The 19201-nt window shown below is 44.8% G+C and overlaps 7 protein-coding genes across 7 annotated transcripts; 4 read left to right on the top strand and 3 right to left on the bottom strand.

Moving 5' to 3' along the window:
* Positions 1-1138: 1138 nt before the first annotated feature.
* Positions 1139-2807, top strand: L203_105534 (uncharacterized protein; the record flags this gene model as incomplete). The annotated part of the gene is made up of 7 exons (XM_066214901.1): positions 1139-1582; positions 1632-1834; positions 1884-2233; positions 2283-2449; positions 2502-2520; positions 2575-2717; positions 2766-2807. 7 exons carry the CDS (start codon positions 1139-1141, stop codon positions 2805-2807), a joined length of 1368 nt encoding a protein of 455 aa, XP_066070998.1.
* A 528-nt stretch (positions 2808-3335) lies between these two features.
* Positions 3336-4482, top strand: L203_105533 (uncharacterized protein; the record flags this gene model as incomplete). Its single annotated transcript, XM_066214900.1, has 4 exons — positions 3336-3494; positions 3546-3843; positions 3910-4175; positions 4228-4482. The coding sequence occupies 4 exons, from the start codon at positions 3336-3338 to the stop codon at positions 4480-4482; spliced, it is 978 nt and encodes a 325-aa protein (XP_066070997.1).
* A 197-nt stretch (positions 4483-4679) lies between these two features.
* L203_105532 (uncharacterized protein) lies at positions 4680-5518 on the bottom strand (the record flags this gene model as incomplete). The annotated part of the gene is made up of 3 exons (XM_066214899.1): positions 4680-4865; positions 4908-5067; positions 5124-5518. 3 exons carry the CDS (start codon positions 5516-5518, stop codon positions 4680-4682), a joined length of 741 nt encoding a protein of 246 aa, XP_066070996.1.
* Positions 5519-6514: 996 nt separating this feature from the next.
* L203_105531 (uncharacterized protein) lies at positions 6515-8250 on the top strand (the record flags this gene model as incomplete). Its single annotated transcript, XM_066214898.1, has 13 exons — positions 6515-6523; positions 6588-6618; positions 6676-6757; positions 6805-6865; positions 6922-7028; positions 7086-7166; positions 7229-7458; positions 7504-7580; positions 7628-7790; positions 7845-7853; positions 7907-7987; positions 8036-8154; positions 8206-8250. The coding sequence occupies 13 exons, from the start codon at positions 6515-6517 to the stop codon at positions 8248-8250; spliced, it is 1095 nt and encodes a 364-aa protein (XP_066070995.1).
* A 2022-nt stretch (positions 8251-10272) lies between these two features.
* L203_105530 (uncharacterized protein) lies at positions 10273-12914 on the top strand (the record flags this gene model as incomplete). The annotated part of the gene is made up of 2 exons (XM_066214897.1): positions 10273-10688; positions 10736-12914. The coding sequence occupies 2 exons, from the start codon at positions 10273-10275 to the stop codon at positions 12912-12914; spliced, it is 2595 nt and encodes an 864-aa protein (XP_066070994.1).
* A 354-nt stretch (positions 12915-13268) lies between these two features.
* On the bottom strand, positions 13269-17321 carry L203_105529 (uncharacterized protein; the record flags this gene model as incomplete). The annotated part of the gene is made up of 21 exons (XM_066214896.1): positions 13269-13681; positions 13732-13750; positions 13806-13890; positions 13948-14063; positions 14118-14164; positions 14216-14390; positions 14439-14577; positions 14627-14653; positions 14709-14774; positions 14836-14913; positions 14964-14978; positions 15032-15039; positions 15091-15128; positions 15180-15393; positions 15445-15842; positions 15886-16023; positions 16074-16202; positions 16268-16682; positions 16728-16913; positions 16956-17138; positions 17190-17321. 21 exons carry the CDS (start codon positions 17319-17321, stop codon positions 13269-13271), a joined length of 3021 nt encoding a protein of 1006 aa, XP_066070993.1.
* Positions 17322-18019: 698 nt separating this feature from the next.
* On the bottom strand, positions 18020-19100 carry L203_105528 (uncharacterized protein; the record flags this gene model as incomplete). Its single annotated transcript, XM_066214895.1, has 5 exons — positions 18020-18124; positions 18175-18300; positions 18351-18659; positions 18731-18899; positions 18952-19100. 5 exons carry the CDS (start codon positions 19098-19100, stop codon positions 18020-18022), a joined length of 858 nt encoding a protein of 285 aa, XP_066070992.1.
* Positions 19101-19201: the final 101 nt, after the last annotated feature.

The following is a 19201-nucleotide window of genomic DNA, read 5'->3' as shown; positions in this document are numbered from 1 at the left end:
TGCCCTAAAAGTCACCCGTGATTGACCCATACGGCGTCGTACAAACTCAAGCACCCTGCAGTTCCGCATGTACACCACCAACAGTATCCAATGCTTACAAACATCTCTAGATCAAACCTTTTGTGCTTGTGAAAGATGAAAACACAAAGAAACGTGAGACTCGAGTTATTACGTAATATCCTTGCCCGAAAACTCTACAAACTTCAAAGGAACCGGGCTGTCCCGAAAGCAACCAACCTACGCGACTTTTTTTTTGTTTACTTTGTTTTTTCCTACGCCAAAAGGTGGATATGTCCTGTTTGCATAGTCACAGATTGAAAGTCGCTGCGACCATACGACGGTTTTCACTTGGGAATGATCACGAGAAGAGCCATTGAGAGGACAAGCGGAGGGGACATTAGAGCAGACGGTTGCCAGGCAAGGAATACCCAGTACAACCAAGGAGCTAAGGAAAAAAAAATGGGTCAAGAAATGAAATACTACAGGGTCCAGAGCCAGCTGCCATCCTACGTCTGCCGTGTGACACTCTACCCTCAACTTGGCTTTATTTACGACCATGCCAACTGCACGAAATCCGGATTACATATTTGCTTTCTCTTTCTCTTCTTATCTTTCCATTTGTCTCAACTTTACAGTCGCTCTTTGTTATCCTTTCTACTAACCTGCATCTCACAGAGCGTCCAGAGTGGATTCTTGAACGCATACTCTTGGTGAGTCCTAGAACGCCTTGACGTGCTTGAGCTGTGCCTCTGCCAGCAAAGGTTGCTCGTTGAGTTTGGACGACTCAGGCGGATGCTTCTTCTTTTCAAGAGAGAGTGACTGCTGACTGTGTCTTGGCTTCCTTCGTATATTTTCCAACCTTCATCGTTTGCACACGATCCATGAAAACACACGGAAAATTGACGAAAACACTTCACGATGACTGACTTTGGATAATCTCACCCAAACGTTCATTCATTTGTTTTTTTTGTCGACTTGTTTTTTCTGTTTTTCTTTTTTCTTCTAACAGCACCTGACAATCGCAGCGCGACATTTTCACGCACTGGTCTCCACGACAACTTTCGTCGTCAAGCACAAAGAAGACCCAGGAGGATTACCTTATCACTCGCACTTTTGAGTTTGATCTACTCTTCACACTATGATCCTCTCAAACGTCCTCTTTCTGACTCTTTCAGTTGCTGCTCCTGCAGCTTCTGCCATGCACCTCAGGCCTGCTCATGTGAAGCGGGCCGCTTTAAGTCTTCATAACGTTGCCTCAGTCAAGCTTAGTGGTGGAGAATCAGACACCGCAGCGCTCAGCAAGGGCAAGAGCAAGCTTCTTGTGCGCAAAAAGAAGAAGGTAGCTTGCCAAGCACCGTTTAGCATTTCCTCCGTCCAAACCCCTGTTGCTGTTGCTTCGCAAACTTCCACTCCTGTAGACGACGAGGATTCGGATGTTGCCTCTGAGACTGGCACGGAAACTTGGATTGAAGCTCCTTCGTCCCAAACGGCATCCGTTACAGAAGGTGCTAATGTCACTGCCAGCGCTATCTCAGCTGCCCAGTCATCTTCCACTTCCTCTTGGTTCCTTGTGGATGAATGGGTGAGTCGTTGGTCGTTTTAGGTTTGAAATGACATTGAGCGGGATGTAGTCTGGAAGTACTTTCTTTGACAACTGGAACTTTTGGTCCTATGCCGATCCTACACACGGCACTGTCGAATTCGTGTCTGCCTCTGATGCCTGGAGTAATAATCTTGTTTCCATCAACGCCGAAGGTCATGCAGTCATGAGCGTTGACACTACCGAGGTTGTCAGCAACGGGAGAAAATCTGTCCGTATCCACGGCAACAAAATGTGAGTAATGGACCCAGGATAAGACGAGTATCCTGATTGTCCTTGTCAGTTTTAACGGTGGTTTGGTGATCATGGACGCCCTTCACATGCCCACCGGTTGTGGCACATGGCCTGCTTGGTGGCAGAACGGACCCAACTGGCCTGAAGGCGGAGAGATTGACATCCTTGAAGGGGTCAACGAGTTTACGCAAAACCAAGTCTCTCTTCACACGGGTCCTGGTTGTACTATCCCCGTAAACTCCAATGATAACCAAAAGGCGACCCTCACTACCGGTAGTTATGATTCACATGACTGTGCGTCGGCCAATACATCCAATCAAGGCTGTGGTGCTCGTGACGAGACTAATAGCAACTCGTATGGAACCAACTTTAATAATATCAAGGGCGGCGTGTACGCCAGTGAGTGGTTCTTTCTCAAGCATGGCTTCTGTATTTTGACAGTTTGTAGTGCGATGGAGCAAGGCAGGTATCACCGTATGGTTCTTCCAACGGGACGCAATCCCAAGTGATATCATCAGCAACTCTCCTGACCCTGCCAATTGGGGTACCCCGATGGCCAACTATGCCTCTGACACCTGCAACCCATATGAACACTTTTACGATCACTTCAACATTGTGAGCTGTTTCCTCTGGAAGCGATAGTCATGCTGACACTATTTGCAAACAGTTTGACACTACCTTTTGTGGTAAGTATTTCAACCCATTGCTTGTATACTTACACTTGCTCATGCCACCTTTAGGAGACTGGGCCGGAGCCGCCGATGTCTGGAATAATGCTGGCTATGCTGGACAGAACCAGAGCTGTGCTGCCATTACAGGCTATTCTTCATGCTCTGAATATGTGCTCAACAGAGGTTCCGACTTTGCCGAGGCCTATTGGGAGGTGCGCCGTCGTCCCTTTTATCTCTCTACATTCACTGACTCGTTGTAGGTTGCCTCGGTCAAGTACTTCAATTCCACTGTGGAGGTTTAACTTGCATGACCGTCTCTTTGCACAACTCAGCATACTTTTGATTCTTCCATTTCACCTTGCTTCCTACAATTACCCTTTATTGTCCTTGCTCATCAACATCTCCAAAACTTTCCAGGACTGCCTGGCTCTATTACCTAGAGCGTTGAGTTTTGGTACGCCTTACCACGCATATATACATCCCTGTCATTATAGAGATAATCATCTTTGGACTTTTGACTTGTTGTGATGGATACAGTATCCGATAATGTTACGTACCTCTTTTGTCAACGCATGTCTTTTCCTTGATTATCCACAACAGTAACATGTACTGAACTTGATTTAAGTGATTGTGAAGGTATCATTTGTCTATATTCTTTTTATTTCAAGGAATGTACACTTTTCTAATTCTAATTATGGTTAATTATAATGTGTTAATTATCATATGTGTTAAGTATTATCTGTATTAATCACAATTGGTAATGATTTAACATTCAAAAACATAATTTTCATTATTGTTTCATTTCTCTAATCTTTTTGTTTTTCGATTTCATGCCTCACAGTCATCATTCACATTCTGGGCAGTTTTGTCGGCATGCAAAAGACCAGCTGGAGGATGTTATTGTAGAAGCAATACGGCAAGGCTTTGAAGTCTTTGGTTTGAGTGAGCATGCTCCAAGATGGAGAATGGAAGATTTGTTTCCAGAGGAGGTGAGGTCATTCGTGCACGTATCAAGAGCACAATGATAACATGTGCAGTAGGCAGACCTTGCCTCTTCTGACCTTTTGAGGGTATTTGAGCAATTCCTCAGTACTGCTGGTTCTCTACGCTACAAGTACGCTTCCCAGATTTCCCTCTTGACCTCTCTAGAGACCGACTATATTACCCTTCTCGACTCAGAGAAGCTGTCTATTCTTTTGGAGCAACATTCAGAAATAGATTACATTGTCGGAAGCGTCCATCATGTAAATGGAGTCTCAATTGACTTCGATCGACCTACTTGGCTACGGGCCATCAAGATGTCCAGAGAGAGCAAAGTGGGAAGAACGATGGACCCAGGTCCTCCACCTGTTCTCGAGCAAGGTGACCCATCTGACCCACACCTCGTGCCAACCTATGTTCCAGATGCCATATCTCTGCAGCCATTCCTCGAAGCCTATTTTGATAGCCAATACGACTTGATAATGGTGCATGAGCCGGAAGTACTAGGCCACATTGATTTGTGTTGTCTTTGGACGCCCGATGTCGCTTTAAAAACGTGCAAAAAAGTTTGGGAAAAGGTGGAGAGGAATGTGAGGGCGGTGGTAGCTTATGGTGGTTTGTTTGAGGCTAACGCAGCTGCTATAAGAAAAGGGTGGGAGACAAGTTATCCCTGTAGAGACGTCTTAAAAGCAAGTCTAGGTCTTAAGATGATCCAAGGAATGACTGACCAGTTGTGTATAGCTTGTTCTCGATCTAGGGGGGAAAATTTGCTTGTCAGATGACTCTCATGGTGTATCCCACGTTGGTTTGAACTACCTCAAGATGGCAGAATACTTGAAGAGCATGAGAGTCAAGCGAATTTGGTATCTTGTACCAGTGTCATTAAGACAAGAAGGTGATGAGGATGTTGGGAAAAGACGACGTGTTGTGACCCGGCCGCTGGATGATTGGTATGATCACCCATTCTGGTCCAAAATGAAGGAGCGTATAGGATGAGCTTGTAACCTGTAGACAAAATCAAAGGTAAAACATAACAGGGCGGATGGACAATCGACGTATCATCATACTTTGGTGTTGCATCGAGAATTCAAGATTTGCTCAAGATGATACTATCGATACAAACTATGCTATGCGCACAAAAGATACAAGTTGGAGAGCTTCTCCATTTTAAGTTTGATATACCGCCTACCAAATTAGAAAATGTCCTCATCAGAACTCCTCTTGCTACCATGCTTTTGATAATGCTTCAATGCCTTTTCCTTCTCACTGGCGAACTCTTTTTTCAGATGATGTTTTAGCTTTTCAATATTGTGGATGGGCTCATCGCATTTATGACATGTCAATGGTATCTTTAGCAACGCCGGTGTATCTGCCATGGTCTATAAAAAAGTCAATATCAAATTATCAAGAATACAACTCACCTCCAAACGTTCGACAACTGTAAACTCATCTCTGAGCCAACGTTGCACCTCCATGATGGGTATAAAAAATCCAAGATCAGGTCTGAAAGAATTGTAATGTTTCTTGGTCTTCAGCGACAGCGATAATCGATCGTCTGATATGACATGGAGATGCAAGTGTCTAAAACATCATGAGCCTTATGGCATGACAATCATAGATCAAGAACAGATACATACTTCATGGAAGGTATGGCATGGAAGCCGACATCAATCCTCCATTCAAATCCTTCAGTCTTCAGCATTTCATCCCGAATCATCTCTTCCACTTCACAAGCGGTTTCTGCCATCACTCTCAAAACTTCTTCTCTCTGTCCAACACCTGCCTTCAAGAGCAAGCTGTTGAGGTCATCCAGAGCTTCCAAGGGAACGATAGACTGATCAGCTTGAGGGTCTGAATAAGGAGTAAAAGGATAACGTGGCAAGACTAAAAAGTGATATTTGGCCTTGGGATAGGCGTCAAATATTACCAGGGTATTGCTGTTGGAAAACAAAAGTTTTGACGCCGGAATGTTGGAGCTGGGATGAGAAAGGGTGGCATAATGCCGCAGAGCTAGCAAACGTTGGGAGCTCATGAGGAAATATTCAGAGTATAACCTCGATCGTCGAATGTCTTTAGATTTGTACGGGGCGCAAGCGTCAAAAGCGAGAACAATTCTTGAGCAAAGTTTGAAGAGAAATTTGGTGAGAGAGCCTCAGAAGGTCGCCTTTGCATTGGCGAGGTTACGACGAAAAGTTGTAGTTGAAAACTTTTGAAGAATTCAAGTTGAAAAGAAAAGACAAAAAAAGATGTTTTGGAAAGATAATTACATTCCGGCCAAACACACACATTCTTATCTTTCGGGTTCCTGTGCACGGACCCCATTTTGTAGATTTATCTTTGCTATCTAATCTATAAAGAACTGAGAGCGTTTAGCATCCAATGTTTCATGGAGAAAGTTTTACGACAGAGGGACATTCTTAATACACGTTGAGAGCTTGTAAGCCATGTAGTTGTAAAGTACAGCCGTATCTCTTTCTGAATCTTGGGTTGCAGAGAATATGAATCAGATGGTATGGTGTGCTCAACGTTTGACAGATATCGGCTTGTTGGATGGGTTTGCCATGTTGAATGTCAGGTTGATATAAGCGAGATTGGGCGACAATGGAGCAGTTTGAGATTGAGAGATGTAGTCGCAGGCTTTAACTTCTTGGTCAGCCAAGTCTCAGAACGGTAAGTAACCAGTAGACACTCTCATGCCGGTATATGCAAACCCAATATTCAAGATTTTAACAAGACTATTGTCATAGCCATTCCAGACTACGCAATAGACACAAAGCATAACTATCAGATGACTGAGTCTGATGTTTGTAGTACGTTGTTCGTGGTACATAAACTGACGTACGAATACTTACAAAAGACATGTGCTAATGATTGGGTGTATTTTGGGAAGACGACAGCTGGTCACCATTTAATGACTCGGAACTCTATATTGTGAGCTATATATAAGCGTAATGTGTACTGAGGGCCAACTCTGTGTCACAAGCTACATTTTTTGTTTCCTCAGCATCGAAATCCATAGTATTCAAACATGGTCAAGGTATGGCAATTCTTGCAAATGGGCTGGTTTCATGCAAGCTGACGCTGTTCTCTTCATGTTGTAGGTTTTGGCAATTCTGTACGAAGGCGGAAGAGGTAGGTGACCTTTGAAACCTTGCGACGATCCTGACTGTGGTGATTATATGGCTTCAGCGGCCAAAGAAGAGGCAAAGCTCTTGGGCACTGTGGAAAACAGACTAGGCATCGCAGAATGGTTGAAAAGTGAAGGTCACGAGTGAGCTTGTAATCAATGACCCCTTGGTTGATGCTGAAAGGCCAAAGACTAGTGGTTACTGATGATAAGGAAGGCCCAGAGTCAGATTTCCAAAAGCATTTGCCTGACGTACGTGAGATTGCTCATCGGGAAGAGATAGGTGATGGACTGAGACTAGGACATAGACTGAAATCCTCATTACCACGCCATTCCATCCAGGATACCTCACCGCTGATCTCGTTGAAAAGGCGCACAAGTTGAAGCTCTGTGTCACTGCAGGAGTTGGCTCCGAGTCCGTTTGATAGATGACTAGTCTCAAGGCCGTTGCGCTGACTACGACGTGAGATAGTCATATTGATCTGAATGCTGCAAACAAGAAGAAAATCACTGTTGCTGAAGTTTCTGGGTCCAACGTTGTATCAGTAGCCGAGTAAGATTTTCATCGAGTAAATGTAGACCGTCATTAACAGGTCTTCAATTCTTACCGTATAGACATGTAGTGATGTCTATTCTCCTTTTGGTTCGAAACTTTGTGCCTGCCCATGAGCAAATTGTTGCCGACGATTGGAACGTTGCTCAAATTGCTCGCAACGCTTATGATCTGGAGAATAAGGTTGTTGGCACCGTTGGATGTGGTAGAATCGGATATCGTGTTTTGCAGAGACTACAGCCGTTTGGCTGCAAGGAGCTGTTGTGGTTCGACTATGCCAATTTACCTCCCGGTAGGTCTCGAAGTGAAAAGGAAGAGCGCTAACCAACATGTATAGAGGCGGCGAAGGCCATCAAAGCGCGTAGGGTAAAGAGCCTTGAAGACTTAGTCTCGCAATGCGATGTTGTTGCCATTGTAAGCATCCATCGGGAACGATTTTGTGGTTTGCTAATGGTAAAAAGAATTGCCCTCTTCATGAAAAAACGCGAGGCCTGTTCAATGATGAACTCATAAGCAAGATGAAGCCAGGATCTTGGCTGGTTAATACTGCACGAGGTGCCATTTGTGACCGTCAAGCGGTGAAGAGGGCTCTGGCATCTGGACATTTGCGGGGTTACGCAGGAGGTAAGATTTCTCAGATCTTTGGCTGATCTCTTTACTGAAAAGTTACGTCTGTAGATGTGTGGGGTAAGTAACAGGATCGTAAATGACATCCTCAATTACTTATGACTATGGTATAGACGTCCAGCCTGCACCCAAAGACCATCCTTGGAGACATGCTACTAATCCTCTCGGTGGAGGTAATGGAATGGTCCCTCACTGTACGTTTTTTTCCCGTGGTGTTTGATTTTTCTTGACAATATCCAAAGATTCTGGCACCACCCTTGATGCTCAGAGAAGGTATGCTGAGGGTACTAAAGAAATCATAAGACGATACTTGAAGGGCGAAGAGCAAGACTCCGCTAATTTGATTGTTGCTGACGGCAAGGCAAGTCAACGCTTTCAATGCAATACAAGTAGAGCTAATTAGATGCTGCAGTATGCTAGCAAGGCGTATGGTCAACGAAACACCCAAGACAAATAAGCTGTCAGTAGAAGGTTGCCAAACAAGCAATCAATAATGACCTCGGTCGGGTAGGGCTGTAAAGAACAGACAGTGCATCTTGTAAGATAGTGAGGTCGAAATGAGACAAAGTATCAGTAAAAACTGGAAATCCCGAATGCAGGCCAAAATCCATGCAATGTAAACACATGGAAACAGCTACTTTTAAACTGCAGTACATCACGTTAGCAATTTCTATAGAGGCAATGGCGGCAAAGCTCACAATTACAACTTATTATGAACCATAAGAGTACAATGGTGGAGAACGCTGTCTACAACATCTATTGAAGCGTCGTTAATCACTACCGCCCAGGTGTACATGTCAATATTGTGCCAACTTTTGGTTTAAAAGCAAAGCCAAGGATAAACCTACGTGATGTGTCATCTCTCTTCCAAAAATCTTCTTTTACCCCTCTCGTTCATCAATAACACCACCTCTCTCTTGGTTTCTTGCGCTCGACTGGTATGAGGTCCAGGAGAATCTAATCGTGCCTCATTGGAAGATCTAGCCGGGCATGGAAAAGCGACAACTATGACAGCGCCTAAAAAGGTGGCTGTGAATAAAGTAGAGAGTAGCGACCGTTGACGTGGTCGGAAGTGAGTGAGGAGGAGAGGAGCCATGTGGTTTTGCTTTTACTTTGAGCACAGAAACACACTCGCAATCTTTTCAATCCGTCCAGAGAGCTTGAGGGGCGGCAGCAAGGCCAATTTTTAGTGCTGGAGATATAGCGAAAGAAAGAAAAAAAATGAAATGAAATGACAATGTAAATACAAGAGTAAAAGAGATTAAAAAACAGGCCGCTGGTCATTGGTTGACAAAATTTGCTTCCGCCATTGCTCTGTCCGGACATGGTGCGTCTAATTACGTAATAAATTCAAGTAAGTGGACAGTTTGAAGGATTTCAACCAAACCAGCATTTTACTTTTGTTTTTACAAGTCAACAGAACCATATATTTCAACCTTGCAACCAAAAGCTTTTCAGCAATTGATTTCCAGAGGGTCTTTAGACTGCTTGCCACAAACAAGGATTACCCATGCATAGGCAAGACATGTTGAGTTGATAATGCTGCGTTTTTCGACCAGAGACAGACTTTCTTCAAGTGTGGATCAAGAGAAACGGATTGGCCAAGCTAACGGTCTCAATCGCCCATGGGTCCATTTCCCGGTCAAGCAGTGCACTAGCTTCCTATGAGGCAAGCTCCTCTTACACAACTTCTCTTGCTACCTACAGCCACAGCTACATTGTCGGACCAAGCTCGTAGATTGCTCATGTTTGAGGCCTATTGTTTATAATCATTATTTACTCTTGCTTGCCACTGTTGCACCTGGATTAGCGTATACAGCGTCTTCTTTTTCATATACCTGGATATTTGGGCAGCCTATTCAATCTACATTTGCATTTTCAAATTTGTAAACTGCTTCCAATAAATCACGACGTTTAGTGGGATCAAATATCCATTACGTAAATCAGATCCACGGATATACGGATACGGACGGAACGACTAACGGATATGCGGTGATCACCGCATATCCGTTTGCTATTGCCGCCGGGTAGATTTTGCGACGTCGGTTCGAATCTGTAATGAAGATCTTTTTTGATTTTTGATTTTTCAATCTTTTTTTTTGCCTAATAGAAACTCCCAGATACAAAGCATGCAGCATGATAATTTCCTGATTTTCTCCAATATTTTTACCCCTTAAAAATAGCAGAAAAGACAAAAAAAGAATAGAATGATTCCTAATCTGTTTGCGCTAAAGTCAGTCACCTAGAGTGTCACTATCGCTTATCGCGAAAAAAATATTGTTATTTTATTTTTCGTGGCAACAACATCTTCATCTTTCTTTTCATCATCTTTAACAGTTTTCTTGCAACTCTATCTATAATTCTTTTGAATAATCGATATTGGCGGTCTGGCAAGACGCTCAAGTACGGCCTAACAACTACTGAATCTTGAGCTGATCCTCCCAGTTCGGTGGTGGTGATTCTCAAGCGGTCTACAAAAATGCCATCTCGCTGGATGGGCCTTTCGGCCACGACACCTTCTGCGTCTTCTTCGAGAGCATCTTCAAGGGCATCTTCGCCGACTCATAGTGGACAGACACTGAGACCGTCCTACATTATGCTCCCTCGACGTCGAGACGTGACGTTTGATTCTGATACAAGTGATTATCTTTCTAGGCAGCCTTCTCCACACGAGGCGGGTGCATCGATTACGCCAGGCGGAAGTATCTATGGCGGAAATACGCTGGAGATTGTACTGGATGCGGACCGGCTGGTATTGAGAGGGCAAGGAGGCGACATGAATCCGGCCTATCTTTCCGGGCGGGTAGAGCTGAAGCTGGTTGAGGCTACCAACATCAAGGAAATTAACATGACCTTAACAGGCAAGGCCAAAGTGCAGTTTTCGGACGGGCCAAGGTAGGTTTATCTTGCTTTTGAGGGGTAGTATTCTCAATCATCCATAGTGCGTCCTCAAAACATCGCCATTTTAGCCATCCGATTATCAGTCATGACTGGTCTTTCCTGCAAGGAGCTCGTGGGCATTCACATACCCTCAAAGCCGGTCATCATTCGTTCCCATTTTCCTTCATGCTGGATGGCAACCTTCCATCGTCCCTCCATTCGTATACAGGAGATGCCGTCATCACCTACAAGCTTCGAGCGCAAGTCGTACGCTCTGGCTTCTCGAGCAACTTTTCTTCGATACGAGAGTTTAGCATCTTGCGAATGTTTACGCCTGAGGCGCTCGAATTCAATCAGACATTGGAAATTGAAAACACCTGGCCAGGAAAAATCATGTACTCTTTCACCTTGCCTTACAAGGCATACGCAGCGGGAGATGACATTCCCGTCAACGTCAAGTTTATGCCTCTCGCCAAGGGCGTCAAGGTAACAACAGTTGTGTCTGTGTTGAAAGAGTATACTCTGGTCCATACTCGGCATTCTTCTCATCCTGATACCAGGGTAGATGCTTGTGTTAAGCACGAAATTAGGGATGGCATGGCCGTGGAGGTTGCTAGAGAACCTGTCCAGCCACCTCATCATTGGATTGAGGTTCATGGTTATTCGGGAAGGAGCAGCACCAACCAGTCTAGACACACAAGTCCAACACAGACTCCAATCTCTGCTTCTCGTAGCCTATTGGAACTTACGGCAGATACCCGTACACAAGATCACACTCCCGGTCAGACTTCTGAACCAGGTCCATCTGTTATACCCGAGCATGAACATGCTGGATCCTCCATGCCTAATGGGGATACAGCTTCTACTGCACAACCAAACGAGAATGTCGAGATTGGGGATGAGGAAGTCAACACTTTTTTCAATATTCCAATACCCCCATGGGTCACGCCATCGCACTCAACGCATCCAGTTTTTGTCACACACAAGATCAAATGGTCTTGTTCCATTTCTAACCCCGACGGTCACGTCTCTGAGTTGAGATGCGCGCTGCCCATCATCATCCTTGACAACAGTCTTCTTGATGAAGCACGAATGCTGGGTGCCACTACTCGCGGTTTATTATTTGGCGGCGTACAGTCAGACCAACCCCCGATGGACCTCCCCAGCTATAGTAATCATGTGTACGATCGAATCGCCGTAGCTGATTCTGGCAATGCTACAGGCTTTATTCCTCGTGCAACTTCCGTGCCCTCTTCCTATGATGATACTCCTCAAAGTAGAGCGCCGTCTCGACCTGGTTCTCCAACGCAGGGGATAAGTCATAGTCGTAGTGGCAATTCTACGCCTGCAATAACTGACCCTCCGTCTCGTCGACAGTTGTCTAATTGGGTCGATTCGGAGCTTCTCCTATCCTTGGGTGCTCTTCAAACACAATCCAACGGCAATTCGCCTCACTCTACTCCTGATTCCCAGGCGCCTAGTCGCCCGCTGAGCCGTAGCAGTCGATCAAACTTTAGCAGCCGAGCCGGCAGTCGAGCTTCAAGTCCAGAAAGAAATAGTCAACCCTCTTCAACTTCGGGCAGCTATGCTGAGGAGGGGCAACTATTTGTTGGGAACGAGCGTCGATCATCTGGTCTCCATGGATTATTCCACCTTCCGCTGAAACCCATCAATCCTTTATCTCAACGAAACGCTCATCGCGCCAGCCGATCTATTCTTCTTAACAACAACTCTAAACCTGCCCCCGGCGTCAACAATGATGCTACTATCCCACGAAACTCATCCGTCCCTAATGGTCTCAACACAGCTAGCGCTAATGCATCTGGTACCCAGTCGTCTGCAAGCAGCCAAAATCGTGTATCCTTTGTCCCTCACCATTTCACTTTTAAACCAGAGGGTGGTCCATCTTTCGAAGTTGGCGACGACTTAGAGACACCCTCCAAACCGGACGAAGAGCTTGACCCGCTCAATCAAGTGCCTCCCTACCGTATTGCCTCTCAAGGCTTTTTGGGTGGAGGCATTGTGCCGCTGGATACGCAATTGCCCACATACGGTGCTTCGCAGCAGTTAGCGAGGGCTGGAGACGACACAGGCAAGGAGTCTGGAGGGCTAGTTAGGCATAGGAGTGATACAGCCTTGGTGCAACTGGGAGCACAGGCGGCGGCTGCAGCAGAGGCGAGAGCAGCAGAGGATACAGATGAGAATGTAGCACCTGTGAGAACAGAGCTCCATTTATCATAGACGATAGATATGGTTGAGTCGAAGCGTATATAATCTGGGGTATTGATAGAGGTCGATTAGAAATGTGCAAGATACGGTTCCGTACACTGAAAAGGTTCTGTATTTTTTTGTAGTACTGTTGAAGATGTAGTGATATATTTAAAACGTTTTTCTAAACAGTGATGCAAGCATTCTAGATGGGCTACTACAATTCCCTCAAAATCAGAGTTAAATTTGATTAAGAAATGTAAAGCAGTACATTGGGATACAAACACAACAGTAATCACGACTCTATCTAGTTTGTGTATACATTATGGCTAATTGTTGTTGAGAAGATGATTGATGGGATTCTTGTATTTACCCTAGAAAAAACCTTTAAACTTCTAATGCGCTATCATTAGATTCTTCCACCATGGTTGGCGCTCTGCTCATTGTTGATTCTTCGACAGTTGTTAGTGCTTGACTTTTGATACCCATCTGTGACCGTTTATCGTCGCTTGTGGGAGCAAACGATGGGCTTTCGGTTCGTAAAGAAGTATGGCCGCCGAAAGAGTTCAATCGACGATGTTGTTGAGGGCGATGGATTGAGTGAGTAGGATGGTGATGTGGCACTGGAATTGCAGTAGTCGGCCCTGGGCTGATGTTGACTTCAGTTGCAGGAGGTACGCCATGGAAGGATCCGGGTCGATTTGGGAATGTTTCTTCGTTGAATATACTGTCTCGTCGAGAAGCTCGTCGTGATTGTTCTTCCTCATACGCCGTTTCCTCGGTTTGAAAATCCTTCGGTACTAGTTGCATAAATCAGCATCATTTCCGTCCACTTTGGTGCCACACTTACACATAACGGCACGATCAATCTGTAAACAAACAGATTATGAGCATGGCTCTTAAGACTCGCTATAGTTCACTCACAGCCACAGGTAGTCCCCGGTGTCGCCCTCGAAGCATTACTATTATAACCACAAGCTTGGAAAGCTTGCGAAACGCTCCACAGTACCTATACATGCAGCGGTTAGTATGGCTTTCATGAGTGCCTACAGGTAACAAAACTCACGAGAAATTATCATATGGAAGACCTACAGTCAAACCGACCGTCCCATAAGCACTAACCAGCTCGAAAATGATGTTGAAAATGTTGAACCATTCAGAATCGTTATCGATATGAGCCCGCTGTTAACATAAGTCTATGTTATAACAACTTGCAAGATAAAGGGGCTAATTTACCTCTATGATACAAACAAGCCAAAGCGCGAAGGCTAGCCACCAAATGTCTTGAGATAATATGTCAGTTTAATGGCTGCAGTCCCTCTGACAAAATTTACCGAAAGCTAATTGTCGCCTTGCGTGAAAGCCAATATACTTTGCTACTGCATGAACGCCTCTAGTGTCCTCAGACAATTCATCAGAATCATAATCTTCACCGTACAGTCCAAGACTCTTTTCTTCGTACACATTGGTAGCTCGTACGGACAGAGCAATGGGGTATACGGATATGTACTATAAATAATCAGGTGACAAAGAAATCAGCAAAGTGAATATGCTTACCATCATAATGACATACAAGACCTTGACAGCTGGAGCTAAGTTTCCTATAGGCACAATGCTAAAACCTGCGGCCCTAACAGCAACGGACTGCAGGAAGCCAGATGCAATACGTGTGCCGGCTGGCAATGCCATGATAATCCTATTATTATTAGCACATACTGGCTTAATAGCTGAGCAGGAAGACTCACGGGGTGCCGAGATCAAGTACCAAGAAACTGACCCAATCGATGAGGCTGATAAGTCAGTTTTGCCCACAATTTAACAACTTACGTCAAACCCAACATGGTCAAAGCTAACACCCAAGTTTGAGTGGCAGGAAAGAGATAGACAAAACATCTATCATTAAAGAATCAGACATTTCAATATACACCTCAGGACCAAATTTGCTGTATCATACCTTCTTGGATGATCTAGAAGAAACTTAAGAGACTCATTCAAGCGAGAGGTTTTTGGTACTAGTTTATAAATGATCCAACTAAGATGATATGTTAGTTTTGCCAGATAAGAACAGGCATAGTTATTTACACTACACAACGTAGACTTTCAACAGATGGTCAGCTAAGAAAAGAGTAAGAAGCGGAGGTCAGACATACAAAATGGGCTGCATAGATGTCAGGCAACAGATCCCTTCATGCAATCAAGAAGAACTTACATAAGCTGTGTTGCCTGCCAAGATCAAGATAATTTGAACTACAATCGACATCAGCTTATTCGACAGGTATGCCAATTCAGTCTCCTTACCGACAATCATAAGATACGCTTTTTGAAATGGAACCATGCTCGTATCACACAGACTTGAGCCAGTATTTGTGAACGAAGAGACTGATTGATACAGTGCGAACCACGGGATACTAACGTATCGTAGCTGTTTTTTGAATACAGCGTCATACCGTCCTCCAGCTGAGATGTATGGAGCAATAATCACAAAGGCGGCTAATTGCATGAAAAGGAAGTACTGTAATGAAAATTAGCTATCGAAGAGTAACCGAATGCTCGAAAAACTCACCCCTACCACAATATACAAGAGTATCCTCAAGGCTCTGTATTCCACTCCACCGAGCTCGTCCATTTGCTCTATAGTCAATCCCTCAAACCGACTGTTTCTGCCCACTATAGCTTCAAAAGTAATGTAAGGCACTTCCTTCGATTCTGGGATGCTAGCGCCCGTGTTACTTTTCCCACTTATAGTATTGGTCCTTGGAACTGTAAATGTCCTCGACAAACTTTTTGAAGTTTCAGGAAACACCTTGCGAAAGATTCTTTTGGTGATATCTAATGGAGTAGGAAATCCTCCAAAGCCTTCAAGACGTGGATCTGGGCAATGAGTGCTTGATGGAAGAAGGGAATAAGTTCGAGTAAAGTTGCCTGCACTGGATTGTATTGTGGCTGAATAAGGGATTCGACCTACTACTTATCAGATTGATAATGGTCAGAGCCTGATACTCACTATCAAAGTTACTCCTAAAGGTTGCTGTCCTTGGAATCGCGCCGCCTTCTCTCTGCGTTGTCGACGCCCTGTCTCGATGATCATGACCACTGTCCAGAACGTCTTCGAAAGCGATTGTTTTTGACCGGGGGAATACGTCTGATTATCTGTAAACATTGAATCAAGCTTGATTGGATGAGAAGACTTACCATCGGTCAGCTGTAGCCCCGCATATGGAATTTTACTATGGCCTGCAGGTTCTGACAGGGTTGGAGATTGTGGTGGAGAGACGGATGGTCTACACATGCGTGAGCCATATTCCCGTCTCCATTCACCCACTTTTCATGTTCTGTGTCCGATGTATCTCTATCGACAGCAGGCTGGTCCATGGAGACCTGCTTACGAATACGCGTCGGTTCCTGTACAGACACCCGCTCTACACCACTCGCTGTCTCTTCAGTCTGCGCAGCACCACTCTCAACGGCGACCGTCAAGGCTTTTTGAAGCTCATCTCCATTATCAGTAGCCAGCACATCGTCAGAGGAAGGCAACCGAAACTTATTTTCCGGTGTTGGTGAAGGCGTTGCAATTTTGATATGTTCCGCATCATACCACCCCATGGGATTAACCAAACCGACTCCACCACCCTGTACACGCTTGATCATATCCGTCCTCAGTTTCTGGTTACCCTTCTTCTTGGCCTTATTGTGAACTTCAGTCTTTCTATCTTGCCTGTTGGATAAATGAGGCGAACCCTTGTCAAGCGACGACGACGGAGACGGCTGAGACGGAGGATCATCCTGAAAATCATGCTCATTCTACACAAGTCAAATAAATTCGACTGACCAAGACGCAACACCTACCTTTTCAGACCTCTTGACCGCTCCAAATCTCCTCCTGATAGCTGTCAGAGGCATTGCCTGGGTTGCAACCCGAGACAACGTCTTGTTCAAGTGAAAGCGGGATTTTTCGCGCTCATGAATCACATGCTTGAACGTCTCTTTGAAAAAGTGTAACCGTACGAGAATCATCAAGATGGATACAAACGTCTACACTTGGGATTAACAGCCGTTAACCTTGTATTTACTCACCAAGCTCCCAAAAATCATCTGGAAAAACAACAAAACCTGCTGAAACGGATTTAACGCACTCAGGTTGATTGTCGCCAAACCCGTCACAGTCATCGAAGACATGCAATTGAATAGACAGTCGATATAAGATATATGGTATTCTGTATTGCAGGCATACATCACAGCGGACGTTATTAACGGGATCTACCCCTCAATCATCAGTCACAGGGCAGCCAGACAGCCTCTCCCACTCACTATTGTGAAAGCAATCAAGTGGATCCGGTAAAAGTTGAGCGAGCCAAGCAGCATCTTCTTCCATCTCACCCTTCCCTTATCCAAGGCGAGATGGGATGGCAAGGTGGGTAAGGAGGCTCCTAGTGACGGCATCTTTTTGTTGAGAGGTTGGATACGAGCGAGTAATGAATATCTCTCTATTAGATGAAAATTGAAAACATAATAGTGTTGCTATTAACAAGGCATACAAATACAAATATAAATGTGTTGGAGAATTTCTATTACAAGAAAAATAAACGAAAGGGGCGGATGAAAGCGGCAAAAGGTGTATGAGCGAAAGGAATTAACCGGAAAATGTTTTTATTTATTTATTATTTGTTTTAATCCTTGTTGATCAATTACAAAACTCGAAAGTTGTATTATAGATGTATTTCATACACGTGGAATGGTCAGGCATAACGGAATGGTTGTGTACGGCTCAAAGTAGTAAGATTGAGGGTATTGGAGAGAGACTTGCTAGACGGCAAAGGGTTAGAAAATATCTCTTTCGGTCAAAAGGATCCACCATTCATCTCAGGCAAGAATGTTTCGAGATCGCCAAGAGACGTTAGATTGGATAGTTGAGCTGTCGTGGTCAACGCTCTCACCAACGTTTTAGATGAAGAGAACTAAAGAAGGTTATATCTGTACGGGTGATGGACGATCGTCCCACTAGAATGTACACTATATCTTGAGTTTTGTAAAGCATGTGGCAGTTGGTAGCCTCTGTAAGCGATTCCGAGGGCGATTTCGCATGGACATTGCATCTCTATGCAGGTGCATGCGTTATCAGTTACCCTTTATTTAACCAATCAAGGACTGCCTCCAGCCTTGAGCCTACGTGCTCTCAGTTCTCGAAGGGCAATCAGACCGGTGTAAGCTGCGATTGCTGATAAAGCAAGGAATGGCGGGAGGAGCTGAAAAAGGGGTAAGTATGAAGAGCTTGGACAGTATGAGGTAAACATACCTGGTAGAGCTTGAGTCCCACCCAGTACACAAATATAAGCGTTTCGAGAGCCGCAAGGACGAGAAGAAATATGTAGGAAGAGACAGGAGGGGACTGAAATCTCAGGGATGGAGACAGCTTGGGAATCTATGGCCGATATTGTGAGGTATATTCGAGGGTAGTGGAGAGCAACGTACCAAAGTCAACAACACACCCCATGGCATGAGCGTCACAATGACGCCGGTACCACTCTTGAACCAGCCGACAGTCTTGGGGTCTTCTTTAAACGTATGATACAGCTCTTGCTCTGGCTGGAACGCAGGTTCACCTGCACGAGCAGGAAGGTCATGACGTTTCCTTGGAAGGGACTCCAAGACTGAAGGAGGGAGGGAAAGGCGGCCAAGAGGGTAAGCAAGAGGAGTGTACTCATCTAGAGAGGAGAGAAGGAGGGTAAGCTGAAAATGACCGCGGGTTGGCAAGAGAGCACGATGAAGTTTGGCGGCGTTCTACATTCTCAGTATGAATTGTACCACTTGCGACCTACAATAGTAATTTGAGCTTTGCCGTTGCTCTTCACAGTGACCGGAAGCGTAACATCATCGCCTTGTGGATCCTCAAAGCGCAGATGAGCCTGTTGCGGGAACACTCCCTCTCCAGATTCTATGTCCACTACACTGAATGAAAGCTTGAAGACGGATGTTTCGGAAAGGGTGATGGGTGAAGGAAGAGGTGTTGGTTCTTTCAATCTACATACAATTACATCAGAATAGGTCAAGCCAAGCCAAATGGTTCACGTACGTATATGTTGCGTCGTTGATTCCATCAGCTGAAGTGATAGATACTTTGGCAGCCTTTATACCAAGAGCACCCTTGGCCGATACACAAGCTGCAGACAATAGGCATACGAGACCTATACTTGTTGCGTTATTCCTGATGGACGCAAGCATAATTTTGCTGGAGAGAAGAGAGTTGTAAAGTTGAAATTGTTTTTATTTTTTCGCATTAATATTAGAAAAGACGTGGAATGCACGAATGGATAATCTGTCCG

This window comes from Cryptococcus depauperatus, chromosome 7 (genome assembly GCF_001720195.1).
Source record: "Cryptococcus depauperatus CBS 7841 chromosome 7, complete sequence".
NCBI lineage: Eukaryota > Fungi > Basidiomycota > Tremellomycetes > Tremellales > Cryptococcaceae > Cryptococcus > Cryptococcus depauperatus.
The sequence above is the reverse complement of the archived record's forward strand: the minus strand, read 5'-3'. Positions and strand labels throughout refer to the sequence as shown.